The sequence below is a fragment of the Miniopterus natalensis genome, chromosome 1 (genome assembly GCF_054644295.1).
Source record: "Miniopterus natalensis isolate mMinNat1 chromosome 1, mMinNat1.hap1, whole genome shotgun sequence".
NCBI classification, from domain to species: domain Eukaryota; kingdom Metazoa; phylum Chordata; class Mammalia; order Chiroptera; family Miniopteridae; genus Miniopterus; species Miniopterus natalensis.
In genome coordinates this window covers 144,507,733-144,523,578 of record NC_142081.1, presented here as the reverse complement: position 1 = coordinate 144,523,578, position 15,846 = coordinate 144,507,733, and the positions used below count along the sequence as shown (strand labels likewise).

At 36.1% G+C, this 15,846-nt stretch overlaps 1 protein-coding gene across 2 annotated transcripts; it reads right to left on the bottom strand.

The window, feature by feature from the left end:
* Positions 1–307: 307 nt before the first annotated feature.
* LOC107545493 (alcohol dehydrogenase E chain) lies at positions 308–14,910 on the bottom strand. Of its 2 annotated transcripts, XM_087816131.1 has the most exons (10): positions 14,878–14,895; positions 12,564–12,665; positions 10,842–10,980; positions 9,081–9,168; positions 8,766–8,985; positions 8,085–8,087; positions 6,596–6,856; positions 3,701–3,836; positions 2,721–2,859; positions 308–332 (listed from the first exon to the last, which is right to left on the bottom strand). In XM_087816131.1, the coding sequence occupies exons 1-10, from the start codon at positions 14,893–14,895 to the stop codon at positions 308–310; spliced, it is 1,131 nt and encodes a 376-aa protein (XP_087672257.1). The 2 variants fall into 2 exon arrangements, with proteins under 2 accessions (XP_087672257.1, XP_016079073.2); XM_016223587.2 differs by lacking the exon at positions 8,085–8,087 and having other exon boundaries at positions 14,878–14,910.
* Positions 14,911–15,846: the final 936 nt, after the last annotated feature.

Below are 15,846 nucleotides of genomic sequence, written 5' to 3'. Positions count from 1 at the left end.
GTAAAAAGAAATACTTTTCCTTGAAGGGAAAGATCACATGATTCAATATGAGCAGAGTAATTAAGAAGGAATGTTTATTGGACTCAGTTACTTAGCTGGTGGTTCATCTAGCTTTCATTTGAATTTTAAACATTTGCTTGAAAAATGACTTCACGTCGATTTTTGTTTCTTGCTTTCACATGAAAATCTCACATATGTAATTTATTGGTGGTATCTCTAAAGAACAGAATTATTGATGTTGTTTGGCTGATGCGCCAGATGATGAAGGAGCCAGAAGACTGCTGCAAGTGAAGGCATTTGTATGGTCTCAAAATGTCAGGATGGTACGGAAACTGAAACAGAAAATAAAAGATATTAATTGTTTTAATGTTTATGTAATTTGCACTTTTCCATGTGAGAGTCCAAGGAGCATTCCATGAGTCTCAGTGAATAGCTGTCCCTGTTTCCTGCCATTCTATTTCCATCCCTATGCATTCAAGTAAAATCAGAGCTGTTCACCTTTTCCAGGTTCAGTCTTGTGCTTTCTCCAACCTTAAACCCAAGCATAATATCCTGAACATGCCTGTCATTTAGGCTTTATTATGTACTAGCATCCTCAAAAAACATTTTTGGGAGCCTACATGCCTGGCATAATAATGAATTCAAAATAACAACAGGTAATAAGTTCTTGCTGTTTGTCACATATTCCATAGATGATTTTTGTGCATTTTATCATTTAATCTCAACTCAACAATGCTATGAGGCAGGTTCTAATGTTATTTCCATTTTAGAGATTAAAAATACTGAAGTTTTGCCCAGCCAGTGTGGCTCAGTGGTTGAGTGTTGAACTATGAACCAAGAGGTCACTGGTTTGATTCTCAGTCAGGGAACATGCCCAGGTTGCTGGCTTCATCCCCAGTAGGAGGCGTGCAGCTGATTGATATTTCTACTTCTCTACACCTCTCCCTTCCTCTCTCTCTAAAATCAATAAAAACATATAAAAAAAAAAATACTGAGGCTTAGAAAATATTGTAACTTGTTCTAAGTCACACATCTAGTGTGAAGTGCTGGGATTTAAGTCCAAAGATAAAATTGCACAAATGACAAGATGACAGACAACTTGCCTGAAGGAAGCAATGATGTAATAGTTAAGATTATGTTGAAGGCTTAATAGAGCTTTGATAAAGTGGTGCTTAAGGAGCCTTAAAAAGTAGATAGAGTTGATTTGTATTTAGAGGGACTCCATTCTTGGGAAAATCAGAAAGGTGACATTTACACTGGAACTCATGTTCCTTCTCAAAACCATCTTCTGATGGATAAACACTTTTAGAAAAAGAAGGTCTTTATGCCTTTAAAAATTATATATTTGTATCTATGTATATACAATAAAAATTTAGATAATTTAGAAACTCAAGGACAGTGTAAATAAAGTAAAAATAACCTGTTATCCCACAATTTAGAGATAATCACTGTTAATATTTTCTTGAATTTTGGTCAACTTTTCTCTAGACATATGTATATTTTTTATTGTGCTTGTTGAGAACTCAGGATCATATTGTATATATAAGTTTATATTCTCTATTCTATAACATAAAATTATATCATGAGAACTTCTCAATTTAGTGAAATCATTTCTTTTTAATGACTTCATTGATTTCTAGTACATGGTTGGAATTTGAAACCATCTCCTTAATGTTGGACTTTTAGGATACTCCCAGTTTTTGACATTATAGATAATAGATGAACATGCTTAAATAGATGTGTTTGCATATCTGATTATTTCTGTAGAACTGATTCACAGAAATGGAATTTCTAGGACAAAGGATCTAAGGTGTTTTTTTCTGATACAAATTACCAAATTGCTTTCTAGAAAGGATATAATCTGGTGTTCTTTGCTGCTAGTTTCTTTCCTTCTTCAGGAATATTTATCAGATAAGTGTCTAGTATGATACGTTATGTGTGTGGGTGCTTAAGAAATTATTAAACTTTCAACTTGAAGTTGAAACCTCATGAGAAATATGAGAAAGCAGAAAAAGCATGGGCTGTGGAACTAGAAGATGGAAGTTAGATATAAGTGTCTATTACTAGTTGTGCCTCATCTACAAATGCAAATGACATAATTCTTTTTAGGTGGTTGTAAAAATTAAATGTTAGGGGTAGGAAATGAAATTGGCTTATTTTGCTAAGCTTTGAAGAAAATGTGAGACTTAAACATTTAAAACAGCATTCTCCTTTACAACCATTTTTATTTGTGAAATATTCTTTGTAAACTAAAAAAAATAAAAGAAATATTAGCAGTCAGCATTTTAAAGGAAACAATAGTGATGTCTGTATAGAAAACAATCCCAAAGCACCTCCACCTACTCCCATATATAATTCAAATTTATAGCCATTAATGGTCAACCTTTTTAGGTGGCCGGGCAGAGGCTACAGTGACTCCATGTTATGATTATGATTGTGTGACTCTGATTCTTTTTGTTAGAAAGGGTGAGTGTTCTCTTGTAAATAAAGAATGGCTTTGATCATTTAGACTCATTGTAACAAACATATGTAATTTCATTACAGCAGAATAGGACGTGAAAAACAACTGTTCCTAGTTTCTCACAATATGATCTGAAGTGTTCTGCATGCAAAGACTGGACTAGTAATGGACAACCAAGGCACTCCAATGGTTTTCTCATACTTTCGCCTTTTTTCTCTGTTAACCAAACACCTACTATAAAAGGAAACTTAAAAACTACCTCTTTCCAGAGTGAAGTAGGTCAAATCCTTCATTTATTTTTTCAAAAGGTAAAACATGGCTTATTAATGGATCCAATGTAAACTTCTTAGCCATAAAATCATCCACAAGTTTGGGGACAGAATCTTTACTCTTAAAGCCTGAAAAGAAAATTACATCACTGTTAGATGCAGCCAGAGGCAGCAGAGTTGGAGAGGAGATTTTCTGAATAGAATGGAAAGGAAAGTTCTACAGTGGCACCTCGGTTTTCAAATGTAATCCATTCTGGAAGACCGTTTGAGTTCTGAAATGTTCAAAAACTGAGGTATCAAAAGCGGACAGCTGGGCCTCAGGATCTTGCCCTCAGTGGAAGCCGTGTGGCATGTTCGACTTCCGAGGTGTGTTCAAAAACCGAAGCATTTACTTCTGGGTTTAAGGCATTAGTAAACCGAAATGTTCGTCAATGGAGATGGTCGAAAACCGAGGCACCACTGTACTACTATTTACTACTCAGACGACCATTACTGAGGTTGATAAGAGACAGAGAGCTTCACTATCCTCTTGCAGTGGTTAGACTTTTTTTTTTAACTTAAAAATTCCGCCCAGATAAACTAGGGTTCTTAGCTCTCTCACAGAGAAATTGTAGTATGGATGGCTATTCCTGAAGTAAAGGAGCAAATTGTGCAGCTGTTTAAATTTGGGCAATGAGAGCAGACATGAATTGTTGCTCAGGATTCCTTGGGTCCTACTAGGTATATTCAATGCCTTGTGCAGTCACATGTATAAAAAGAAGTGGCGCTGAAAGAACCTAGTTTATGGGGACACCAGAAAAGTCTATCTTCAGAACTTGAGCATTAGTTCTACATCTAGTTGATTTGGAGTTTATAGATATAAAGGACTTTTATTTTAACCACGTGATTTTTAAAACCTGGCCTTGGCGAGTGATAAAAGGAAGAAATCCTGAGGTTAATAAGAATTCAGCCCCCAAGCCTAACTACATACCACCAAATATTGCTCCTTTCCAGGTACGTCCACTCAATAACAGCATGGGGTTCATGGAGAGATTATGGGAACCAGGAGGCACTCCTACAATGACACTTACACCATATGCCTCTTGACAGCATGCCAAAGCAGCCACCTGGAATAAAGTTAATAGATGGCATCATTAAAGTAGACTCTCTGATAGTCCTCACTCATGATATGTGGTATTATGTAATATTGATTGAGCTAGATTGTGAATGTGTGGAGGGAAGAGATTAGCTTCTTCATTCCCCATTACACCTAGGGTAGTGCTGTAGCTTTAGGAAATTCCCAGAAAATACTTTTTGAATGAGACAATAGATGAATACATTTGTGTACACTTAATTTTTCTTTGTAAAGCAATGAAGAGGCAAACATCATTACAAAGATATCTATATAAAGTCTGATTCCTCAAATAGAAGTAACATTTTGTCATCACATGACTCTCAGGCAATCTGTGAGTTGGTTAACTCATTTTTTCTTTGTTTATTAAATAGATATTTTGAATTCAGTGCTTTAATCCAGGTGTTTTGATGGTGAACAAGATATAAGGTCAATTATATCATCACAATTTGTCTCCTGTCTACTTGATGGTCTCCCTTTTTAATGGTTCCCTATGCTACTGTCCAGTTATAATATGGACACTTTTTCTGATTTCTGTATTTTTTTCCAGCTTCGTTGAGGTATAATTTCCAAATAAAATTGTATAAACTTAGGTTATCCAATGTGATTTTTGAGTGTGCAATATGATGATTTAATATACATATGCAATATGAAATGATTATCACAATCAAGTTGACATGTCCATTACCTCAGATGGTTACCATTTTCTTTTTTTCAGTGAGAACACTTAAGATCTATTCCCTTAGCAAACTTGAAGTATAGAATACAATATTATTGACTGTAATCACTATGTTGTACATTAGATCCTCAGAATTTACTTATCTTATACTGAACGTTTGTACCCTTTACCAACATCTCCCCATTTCCTACCCTAACCCCAGCCCTGGCAACCAACCACCATTGTACTCAATGGTTCTAAGACTTCAACTTTATTTCACATATAAGGGAGGTCATAAAGTATTTGTATGTCTGTGTCTGGCTTATTTAACTTAGCATTATGTCCCCAGATTTATTTGTGTTGTTGCAAATGGCAGGATTTTCTTCTTTTTAATGGCTAAATAATATTCCACAATACATATCACAATTTCTATATTCAATCATCAGTTGCCAAACATTTAGACATAGGGGTGCAGATATCTATTCGAAGTAGTGATTTCATTTCCTTTGTATATATACCTAGAAGTGGGATTGCTAGATCATATAGCAGTTCTATTTTTAATTTTTAAAAACCCTCTATACTACTTTTCATAAAGGTTGAACCAATTTACATTCCCACCAACAGTGCACAAGTTGCCTTGTCTCCACACCCTTGCCAACACCATTTCTTCACCTTTTTATAGCAGACATCCTAACAGAAGTGGTGAGGTGTTATCATTGCCCTGATGATTAATGATGGTGAGCACCTTTTAACATACCTGCTGGACTGAAATGAACATGTTTTAAATGGGCTTTTGCCTCCCAAAAAGGTATATTGGTCTTACTTTAAACTATACCTATTATTCTGGAACTTCTAAAGAAAGCCTCCCCCTTCCAGTCAGGGTTTTAAAGATGTCTATAGGAGGGAATTTTTTTTAGGATTCCCCAGCAATATGTAACAATTAGTCCTTTGATTTTGGAGTATGACATTTGGGAAACCAGATAACCTCAGAACCTGTGGCTATCAGACATTTGGTGTCTTCAAATAAAGTAACAATCCAATTCCACCTGAGGAACTGGAAGGAATATAGCAGGAGATGTCTTCTCCATGGTAATTAATAATGTTTGTAATTATTTGAAAGAATATTATGTATATTGTAGAGATGATGTAAGCACTGCATCAGTGGAAACAGTATTTCCTATCAGTAACACCAGCTAATATTTATTAAGGGATTACTATTTGACAAGTGGCACTGTGCTAAGTATTTTACACTCATTATCTCATATAATCCATAATGTGAGATATATATCTCTTAAATTTCTTTGGTGGAAAAATCTGTTGACTTTTAAAAGTATTCAATCTAATGCATAGATTTGGGTGCTTAATATGTGTCCCAGGCACTGTGCTGTATGCTGTGATAAAATGTTTTTTGTTTTTTTAAAAAATATATCTTTATTGATTTCAGAGAGAGGAAAGGAGAGGGAGAGAGAGATAGAAACATCAATGATGAGAGAGTCATTGATCGGCTGCAGCCCGCAACCCGGGCATGTGCCCTGACCGGGAATCGAACCCTGATCGCCTGGATCCTAGGTCGACGCTTAACCGCTGAGCCACGCCCGGCCGGGCGGTAAAATGTTTTATGTGGTAACATGTTTTATGTTAATAAAATGATACTTACCTTAAAGTACTCATTATTTCTTTTGACCAAATTAATGATTTATGAAAAGAATCAGAATTCATTAAAACATATAAAATTCTTAAACCATTTTGTTTAAAAAATGTGAGGGAAAAATGAAAAAATAAAACTTGCCATTTTGAGAACAGAATTTGTGTTATTTATATTTACTTGAGTTTGACTATTTTAACTAAAAATTAACTAAATTTTAATAGCTCAGTACTCTAAAGGGAACATGTTAGTTGAGATAGGTTTGCTTAGCAGATGAAACGAGACCTTTCTTATAATAATAAATTAAATGATCTAGATATCAAGTAGGAGATGAATAATCACCATTCATAGTTTGAAAAATATTCTGTACATATAATACTTATATTCTGTTGCCTAAGAACATACTCTGGAGTGCAGAAACACACATTTCAAGGCATTTCGTGGTACATACCATGGTGTCATGCCGACCAATGGCTTCAAATGAAAAATCCACACCTCCATTGCTCATTTCCTTCAGCACTTCGTGGATGGGTTTCTTGAAGTCCTGTGGGCTGATGCACTCAGTGGCACCCACTTCCTTAGCCTTCTTAAATTTGTCTTTGTTGATGTCAACCCCAATGATCCTGGCCGCTCCAGCCGCTTTACAGCCCATGACAACAGACAGGCCGACTCCTCCAAGGCCAAACACTGCACAGGTGGAGCCTGGGGTCACCTGTGTTTCAGAAAATGCAAAAATGGATGAAGTAATGATTGTTGGAAAGTGCCTAAGCTGTATAAAGTGCTATGCCTTATCTGTTATCAGGATTGTTCAGACACTACATCTAACCTGTTGTCAAAGCCTGTTTTGGCTTCAGTTGCTTCATGTTTAAATTGAGGGGTTTGAACTGGATCAGTGGTTCTCAAGCTTTGTCAGACATTAGACTCACCTGGGGAGCTTTAAAACCTCTCAATGCCCAGGTCACAGCCTATAACCAATTATATGAGAATCTCTGCAGGTGGGACCCAGTTCCTAGGTGACTCCAATGGAAAACCCAGGCTGGGAGCGAGTGGATTGGATGGTCCCTGAGCTCTAAATGCCAATGACTCCCATTTTGATGAGAATCTAGTGGCTGAAATCCATTGACAAGCTTCAGTAAACTGCACAGACACAAAAGCAATTTTTGGGAAATAAAATAAGTGGAAGAGGTTATTCTAGGAGACCAAAAAATAATCCAATCAAATCCTCTAAAATTAACTCGTTTCATTAATTTTCAATAGTCATAACAAGTATATTGAGAGCAGAAATTAGCTGTGAGGCAGAAAAGAGTTATTCTCAGCTTAAAGTCAAACCTAACAACGAAGGAAATTTAACTGGAAACTTTAATACGTCTTGAGACCACTGTGATCTTAGTGGGTCTTTATTCTTGCTTTTAAAAATACACTAATGAACAATAATACAATAAAACGTTGGCCTACATTTTAATAATGGATGAAATTCATTATCATGAGCGCTCTTGGCTTCTGCTCTGTGTAGAGGCCCAGTTAGACCACCAGCTCAAACAGATGATGCAATTGCACAAGGGACTTCGTGCTAGAGTCACAGAAATTTGAAAAACATGTGCTTTCAGTTGTTGAAATTCGCTAAGGACTGTTTAATATTCCTAGTCAGCTATAAAAGTCAGCCTTCAGTGTGGGTAAAATATTCCTCCTGTCCCAATTAATCAATCATTCTCTGGGGTACAACATAACTTTTTATTTTACTTAGAAAAATGTGAGGCTTGTGACTGTGATTTTAAAATGCAGTAATTATATATTATGGTCTAAGATTCAGCAGGAGTTTTGAGAAAGACATGCTAGTCGCAGCCGTAAGATTTTGGGCGAATAGTGTATCTATCTGGGCCTACTAGATTTCCAACCTTTTGGGAAGAGAGGCCTTTAAAGAATTTCTCCTTCAAATCTACCACCTCTGAGGGGGTGTGTGTGTGTGTGAGTTCATGCAGGGGAGGAGATGCAGCAGTAAAATCCCCTAATTAGTGGAATAAATGCATACTGCATCACTGAAGCTTCATTGCTTTCCTCATAGGGTTCCACAGAGCAGGTATGCTGGTGAAGCTTGGTCTGGAGGTATATCAGGTAAGGCTTTGGAATCTACTGTTGATCCTAATTCTGGGAGTAGAGAATCTATGGGACAGATGCTCCTCAAAGGCAACTCTCTCATTTCGTTTACTTTTGCTGCCTCAGGACCTAGCAGAACTGACTGTGCCTGGTGCATGTTTGTGCTGACTCATGGTAGAATGAATGACTAAGTGAGGTCCTAGCTCTAAAATTTAGTAATTCTATGAAGAACGAATATAGAAAAATAATGATTGAAAATGACATCTTCACTTTTTCTCCCCACTAATTATCAACAGCTTTTTTACTTGTTATAAACAGATTAATTTTGTAGGATATGCTCCTAATTTTTTCTGAGGGCATTTTTCTACTCATAATCAGCAACCTAAATTCTATGGAGTCTATCAATGTTATTGTGATAGCAGGGGGAAAGCTACCAGTAAATCTATGAAGAATTACCTCTTATTCTTGAGAGAAATTGCTTTCCTTTTGGTGCAACTGGTTTTATCATCTATTATTATCATTCCTACCTTGGCAACTTTGACTGCAGAGCCATAACCAGTAGTGAAGCCACAGCTAAGTAGACAGACTTTCTCCAGTGGTGATGCTGCATCGATTTTGGCCACTGCCATCTCGTCCACCACTGTGTACTCGGAGAAGGTACTGGTGCCAAGGAAGTGGCTGATGGGCTTCCCTCTGCAGGTGAACCTGGTGGTACCATCCTGCATGGTCCCCCGAAGCATGCTCAGACTGGCCAGTGCAAACACAGACACACAAGGGTATGAGACAGGGCACAAGGACTGTGCAAATTCATTGTCTGTGTAAGAAGAGTAAAGGAAACTTACTCATTTTTCAAGCATAAGTTGGCTTCTGGGTGTTTACAAACTCTGCATTCTCCACACTGGGGAGTACAGAGTGGGATGACTTTATCACCTGGAGAGAGATAAAGCAAATTCTTATTCAATTTCTACCAGGAATTAATAGAGTAAGAACTTAAAGCTTACCAGGATATATTTGAGGTGGTTGTCTTTGAATGATTTCTAAGAAATAGGAACCAATCACCATGATGTCATTAGTCATTGCCTGGCAGCATTGCTATTGGTTTGGGTTTGTACGTGCCTGAAGATTGCCAAAGAAGAAATGCAAATGTGGGAAACAACATGGATTTTAAAGTATTTCCACTGCATTAATAGTTATTTTTTTATTCTGTGCCCTTTCTCTTGGTGGTTTTATAGATATCTCATTTAACCCTTAATAATTAAGCCTTAAATATTCTCACTGTAAGTATATATATATAAATTTTAGCTGTGAGTGACTGCTGTAGTTTCACTAGATGTTGGGGATAGCCAGAATTTTGTAATAGTTTGGGATACAGTAACAATGAGAATTTTGACAACCGTTTTTTGGCTTTTCAAAGTGACTTTATTTTTTCTATAAAATGAGTGCTTGTTTTTTAAATTTTAGGGTTTCTTTTAAAAAAAAAACAACAAAAATGTGACAAAAAAAGAATTAAACTCCTTTGAAAATCTCAATCCTCAACAATGAGGCACTTTCTTTGAGGATGAGAACTGACTTTCAAATGTTTTTAGCTGATAAATTAATTTGTGAATTTTTTATTTTTCCTGCTATGGTGGAGGGAGCCAGGGTGAAAAGTAAGGGTATCATTTATTATTAATTTATTTCTAAGTACATAAATTTACTTATAATGAAGTTCACAACTTGGACACGCGCCCTGACCAAGAATCAAACCGAGACCCTGGTTCATAGGTCGATGCTCAACCACTGAGCCACAGCTGGCTGGGACATATTTTTTATTTTTTATTATCTATTATACCTATCCACAATACCCCTAAAAATGGTTGGACCCTAACATTTAATAGAGAAACTTTATATGGAGATGATGGCATGACAATTTTGTATTTATTCACTCTTTACCTCTAAAAATATTTATCTATATTAATGCACAATAAAATTAAGACAAAATAAATATTAAAGATAAACTAGTACTTTTTGGCAGGGTGCCTTTTGTTAGGTCTTTCCTTTCCTTCTAACTAGTCTGTTTCATTCACTCTGTGTTCAAGAAGGGAGGCCATTCAGGGAGAGAAAACAAGTGCATAGGTTCCACTTCCCACCTAAGAGGAGATCATGTTGGTTCAGTCAGAGCCTCAGGGTCCCCATCTTGTGAAGCCAGCACATAACTGTTTCCATACACTGATCTATAGGCTCAGGACATAGACTTATGTTTTTTCCCATGTCCCGTTTAGAGAAGATAGTGCTCAGCAACACTAAAATGGAATTTATTTGATTATGAACTCAGGCAGTGGGTCTCTTTTGATCCTCATGTATCCCCAGGATCTAACCTGGTGTCTGACATCTAGTAGGTACTCAGCAAATACTTGCTGAAGGTGAGAACAGAGGAGTGCATGAATGCGCTCATACCTGAGGCAGGCAGGGAGGCAAAACAGGAGGAGACCTCTGTTCAAGCCCTAGCTCTGCAGCTACCTTCAGCAAGGTCTTTCATCTCTCATTGCTTTAGTTTCATCATCCAGGCTGGATGAGCTTGGGGTCCGGAACAGAGGTACATTCTCCTAGTATGAATTCAGTACCTGGTTTTACTGTAGTCACCCCTTCTCCAATGCTCTCCACAATGCCGGCTGCCTCATGGCCTGGGATCACCGGAAGACGGATGCTGAAGTGTCCACTAACCATGTGGTCATCTGACCCACAGATTCCTGTGGCCACTATCTGCAGGGTAATGGGAAGATGATTAGATTCAGAAAAAATTATGGCCCTTAGATAGACTTCACATGCCCAATTTCCTGAAGTTGGACTTTTAAAGAGTTTTCAAGGGTTTTGCTAGTAATCTCTACTCTTCCCAAATACAAAAGATTTCGTTTGTCTTCAGTATTATTCAGTTTAAAAACCTCCTATACTTTCCTTCCCTGCCTTAAGCAATTCCGAATAATCTGTGAAATAATTGTTTCTCAAATATTTAAGTCTTACGTAATAGACAAGAACGCACCCTTTTTGATAGAAGCAGAAGCTGCAGATTAGCACCAAGATTAAGTCAGTTAAGTTCCACCATCTAATGCTAATTGATTTTGAAATCTTGATTTTATGTATATATATATGTGTGTATGCGTATATATATATATATTTCTTTGCAATTTTTTCTGTATAAACACATCAATTCTTTTTTATTTTATTAGTGTGAAAGAATTTCAATCTAAAATGGAACCAGAGGATATAAAAGGGAAAATCTCACACATGTGCCATCAGGAAAACAAAACACAAGAACTGAGAAGCTGATTTCCTGTAAATGCCTGGTTTACAGAAAACTGATAATATTGGAATTTTCCTAAATGATAAAAAACTGGTCAGGAGTTGCCTCATATAACCATGGGAAATTTTGAACTAAAATGACTCCGATGGGATTCATCTCAGAAAATAAGCTGAACTGAGCTCTGTCTGTATGAGTGGACCGGTTTTGTCTCCACAGAGAATTTTCAAAGCTTATTTCTATTTGTTTTTATTTGAAAGATGAAAAAAATACTTGATGAAATAAAAACAAAAGAACACATGGCTACAATATTATCATCAAATTTAGCAAAATTCAAGGCCCAAACTAGTTAAATAAGGCAAAAAAGGAGTATTATATAATAAAACATACCATCATAAAAAATACAGGCATTTTAACAGACTGTAACTGAACTCTCCCCTCTTTAAATTTCCTGCCCATAAGAAGTCTACCCCAAACCCTCAAGGGACTGGCCTGCTGTAGCTTGCTGCAATTTGCACATTCCAAATTGCAATTACTCAGTTATTCTTGAGCAAATTTATCTTTTTGACCATTTTGAGCTTGACTCAGTTTACCTCTTTATTTAGGTCAACATTAGGATTTTACTGTATATACTGTTTTTTCTATTTTAAAAATTTTAGCAATTTGTATTTACATCTTTCTTTCCTTGAGAAGATACGTAATTCCATTGTTTGTATTACCATATAAAATGCCCTTCTTGCCCTGGCTGGGTGGCTCAGTTGGTTGGAGCATAGTCCCGTACACCAAAAGCTTGTGGGTTTGTGTCCGATCAGGGCACTTCCCTAGGTTTTGGGTTTGATGTTTCTCTCTCACATAGATGCCTTCTCTCTCTCTCTCTCACTTTCTCTCTCTAAAATCAATTTAAAAAAAAAAAACTAAAACCAAAAACATATCCTTGGGTGAGGATTTAAAGAAAAATGCTTCTTAATGAATTTTTTGTTATTTACATTTGTACTATTCTCCGCATTTTTAAAACCTAAAATTCAATAGAAGTGGAAAAAAATTTCACCTTTATACGAATTTCATGAGCCTTCGGGGGTGCTACCTCCACCTCCTCAATGGAAAAGGGTTTCTTTATCTCCCATAGCACAGCTGCTTTGCATTTTATTACCTGGAAATTGAACAGAAAGATGACACCAGTGTTTACTCACTCTTGAAGTCAGGGATTGTGACTTTCATCTTTTTATGTGCAACATCTAGCCCCATGTCCAGAACCTAACAAATGTTGTGTAGAAATGGACAATTTCTGATTTGCAAAGAGAATAAAAATACCTTTAAAAAATGTGTAAAGCAATAACATAAGAAAAGAGAATTCGGATTAACTATAATGATACTTTGAGATAAAATGGAATATGTTCCTTTAAGCCATCCTTATGTTTCTTTTTCCAAGGGTTATTGTTTATTCCTGGTATTTCCTAATGCAGCCCTGAAGTTGGCTGTTTGCCCACAACTGTTGGCTTGCACATGAAGTTTAAATCACAGTCATTTCATGCTGATAGAGTTACTATCTGTTCATGTAAGATCTGCTCTCTGCTAAATTCTACGCTTAAGCCCCGAACGATCAGACTTTATGATTCCAGAGCGTACTTGCCTCGTGGCATAGGATGACTTCTCCTTCTCTTTGCCTGTCCTCCTTTGATTGTCTCCCCCCACTACTTCTGTGTGCTACTTGTTTGCATCACTCATTTGAAAGTGAGCTTGGCAGCTCAGTGTTCTTATATAATTTATGTGTAGCTATTCTTTCCAGATTAGATGTGAGCCAAAATTTGCAGAAGTTACAGCTGTGTGTACACACACACAGACATACACACACAAGTACACACATATGTATTTAAAAATGGGATAACTGAGTGTTTGACTTTTTAATCTAGCAGTTTACCCATAGATGTTCTTCAAAATTAAAGTTGAATACATATTTTTAGTACTTGAGAATGTAATATAAAAACTGTCTTCATTGTTAAAAAGCTTATACATTTGAGAGCTTTTTTCTACACAGACACTTCCAGAATAATTGTAATTATGAATTTACAATTCATAATTGTAGGTATGCTTTTAGAAATTCAATTGAAATTTATCCTTTTGCAAATTAATTTTTATTATTTATATGTCAAATTCTCCCACTTTGCTGAGTGTCTGTCATGGTCAGTATCACAATAAGTGTGAGAGTACTTAGAAATAATACATTAATATTATATAGGTCCTGATTATCAGGTGTTTATATAACGGGTAGGGACATTGTGGCAGTGCTGAATGAGTTACATGCTTCATCTTTAAACCCCACATCACAGTATCATTAAGTTACTGGTCTATTTTACAGATGACAAAGTTGAAGCTCAATTGACTCAGTAACTGACTAATTTTTGCAAAATCCCAGAGTTGGCTGTCTAGAGAATTAAGATCAATTCAACTTTATATTTTCACCATCCATGGTAGTAAAAGATTAACCAAAGTTTAAATAACAACAACAACATAAATAGCAGTGACTAACATTTACTGAATCATTTCTATGTACCAGGCACTATCTCACAACTATCTTATGAAGTAGGTGTTATTATGATTGCCATTTAGCAATTGAGGGAAATATAATGCAGGAAGAATAAACAGATGAAGTGTTACCACAAAGCTGAAAGCTATTAATGTTGCCCTGGAGTGGGGAGAATCAAAAGATCTATGGAAGATGTAGAACCAAATACCCCTGTTTTTACTACTAATAATTTTTGATTCAAACTATATATGTATTAATTTTTGATAAAATCATGTTGAATTTTGTATGAAGAAGGTATTTTTCTGTAAGATTTCTACGGAAATTTCCTGGGTTGAGTCATAACAGGACCCTTTAAAATCAGAATTTGCACGTTGATGGTGGTTTGCTTAACCTTGATGATTATAATGCTTTGAGATCAATAAAACTTATGTCAGACTTCACTCTCCTCCCATGTTCATAAAAAAAGATGATTACAAAGAATAACATTTAAATTATTGTTTCTTAATGTAAAGATAAATTCTTGATTAAAAACATTTCTAATTTTATATTTTCAAATTACTCATGATTGGCTGTAACTACTGCACATTTATTTAATATAGGAAATAAAGACTTGAATAGGTACAGAAACTATATATTCTTTTAAAGACATTTAGGAACAGCCTAGCTCAAATCTGGTTCAGTATACATTGCATAATAAAGTGTATATTCTGTTATATTTCAGTATATATTTTATCTAATTCAGTTATAAACTTTAAATTATTCATTAAATACTATATCTCTTTGTGTACTATATAATTAGAATATATTTTCAAAAGTAAAAAAAAAAAAAATTGCTTACTTTTCCTGCTGTGCTCATGTTTCTGTTCTCTCTTCAGGCCAGGAGACAGGTCCTTTCTTGCAGACTCTTATTTGCTTGAGTACATGAAGCAGGTACATTGCACAGGTATTTTATTTGCTTGAGTAATGCCCAGTTCCACACATATGATCTAATGTTTTGAGCCACACCCATGAGCTTATTCTCAAACCATATCAAATCAGAAAGAAAAGGGCACTGATCCTGCACTCAAACCTGGATTTTGTTTGTAATACGCCAATTACAGATAACAGCTTGATTTTTTTGGTTAATATTTCTCTGCACATATATTTAATTTCTCTCTTTTTCCTGGATTCGATATTTATTCTCTACCAAATCTCCTGTTTTCCATTTGTGTGCACTAAACTCTGACTTTTAATCCACGTTGCAGTTAGAAAGAAGGAAGAGTAAGGAAGCAGCACAAATAACACAGGACAGAGGGAACTATGAGCCAGAGGAATGTGTTTGCTCCAGCACTCTCCTCTTCATAACAGAGAAGTCAGATACCAATCGGTCACAGCAAAAAACACCTCCTTATTCCAGGCATTCAGTTGGGTACAGTGGGGTGGCAATGAGGGACAAGAGATGGCCTCTACCTCTGCCAAGAGGCTGTATGAGACAATGCTTATGCTTGGCCTTAGATTCAGGGCAGACCTCATCTTTACTAGCTGTGTGAATTTGCCCTTAGTTTGTTTATTTGTAAAATAATAGAATAATAGTACCACCTCAAACAGTTTGTTGAACAAATGAGTCAAGTCCTTTATTGCACTTATAAGGAATCCTGGCAAATAAGACAATCTTCAATAAATATTAGCTACAATGATTATCCATATAAGGAAGCTCCCAGTCTATGTTGAAAAAGACACAGACAAACAAGTCAGACCATCTCTCTGTGCTATTTCAAAGGGAGGGCATCTGATTGAAGTACTCAGAGGAGGCTTTGTAGAGAGAAGA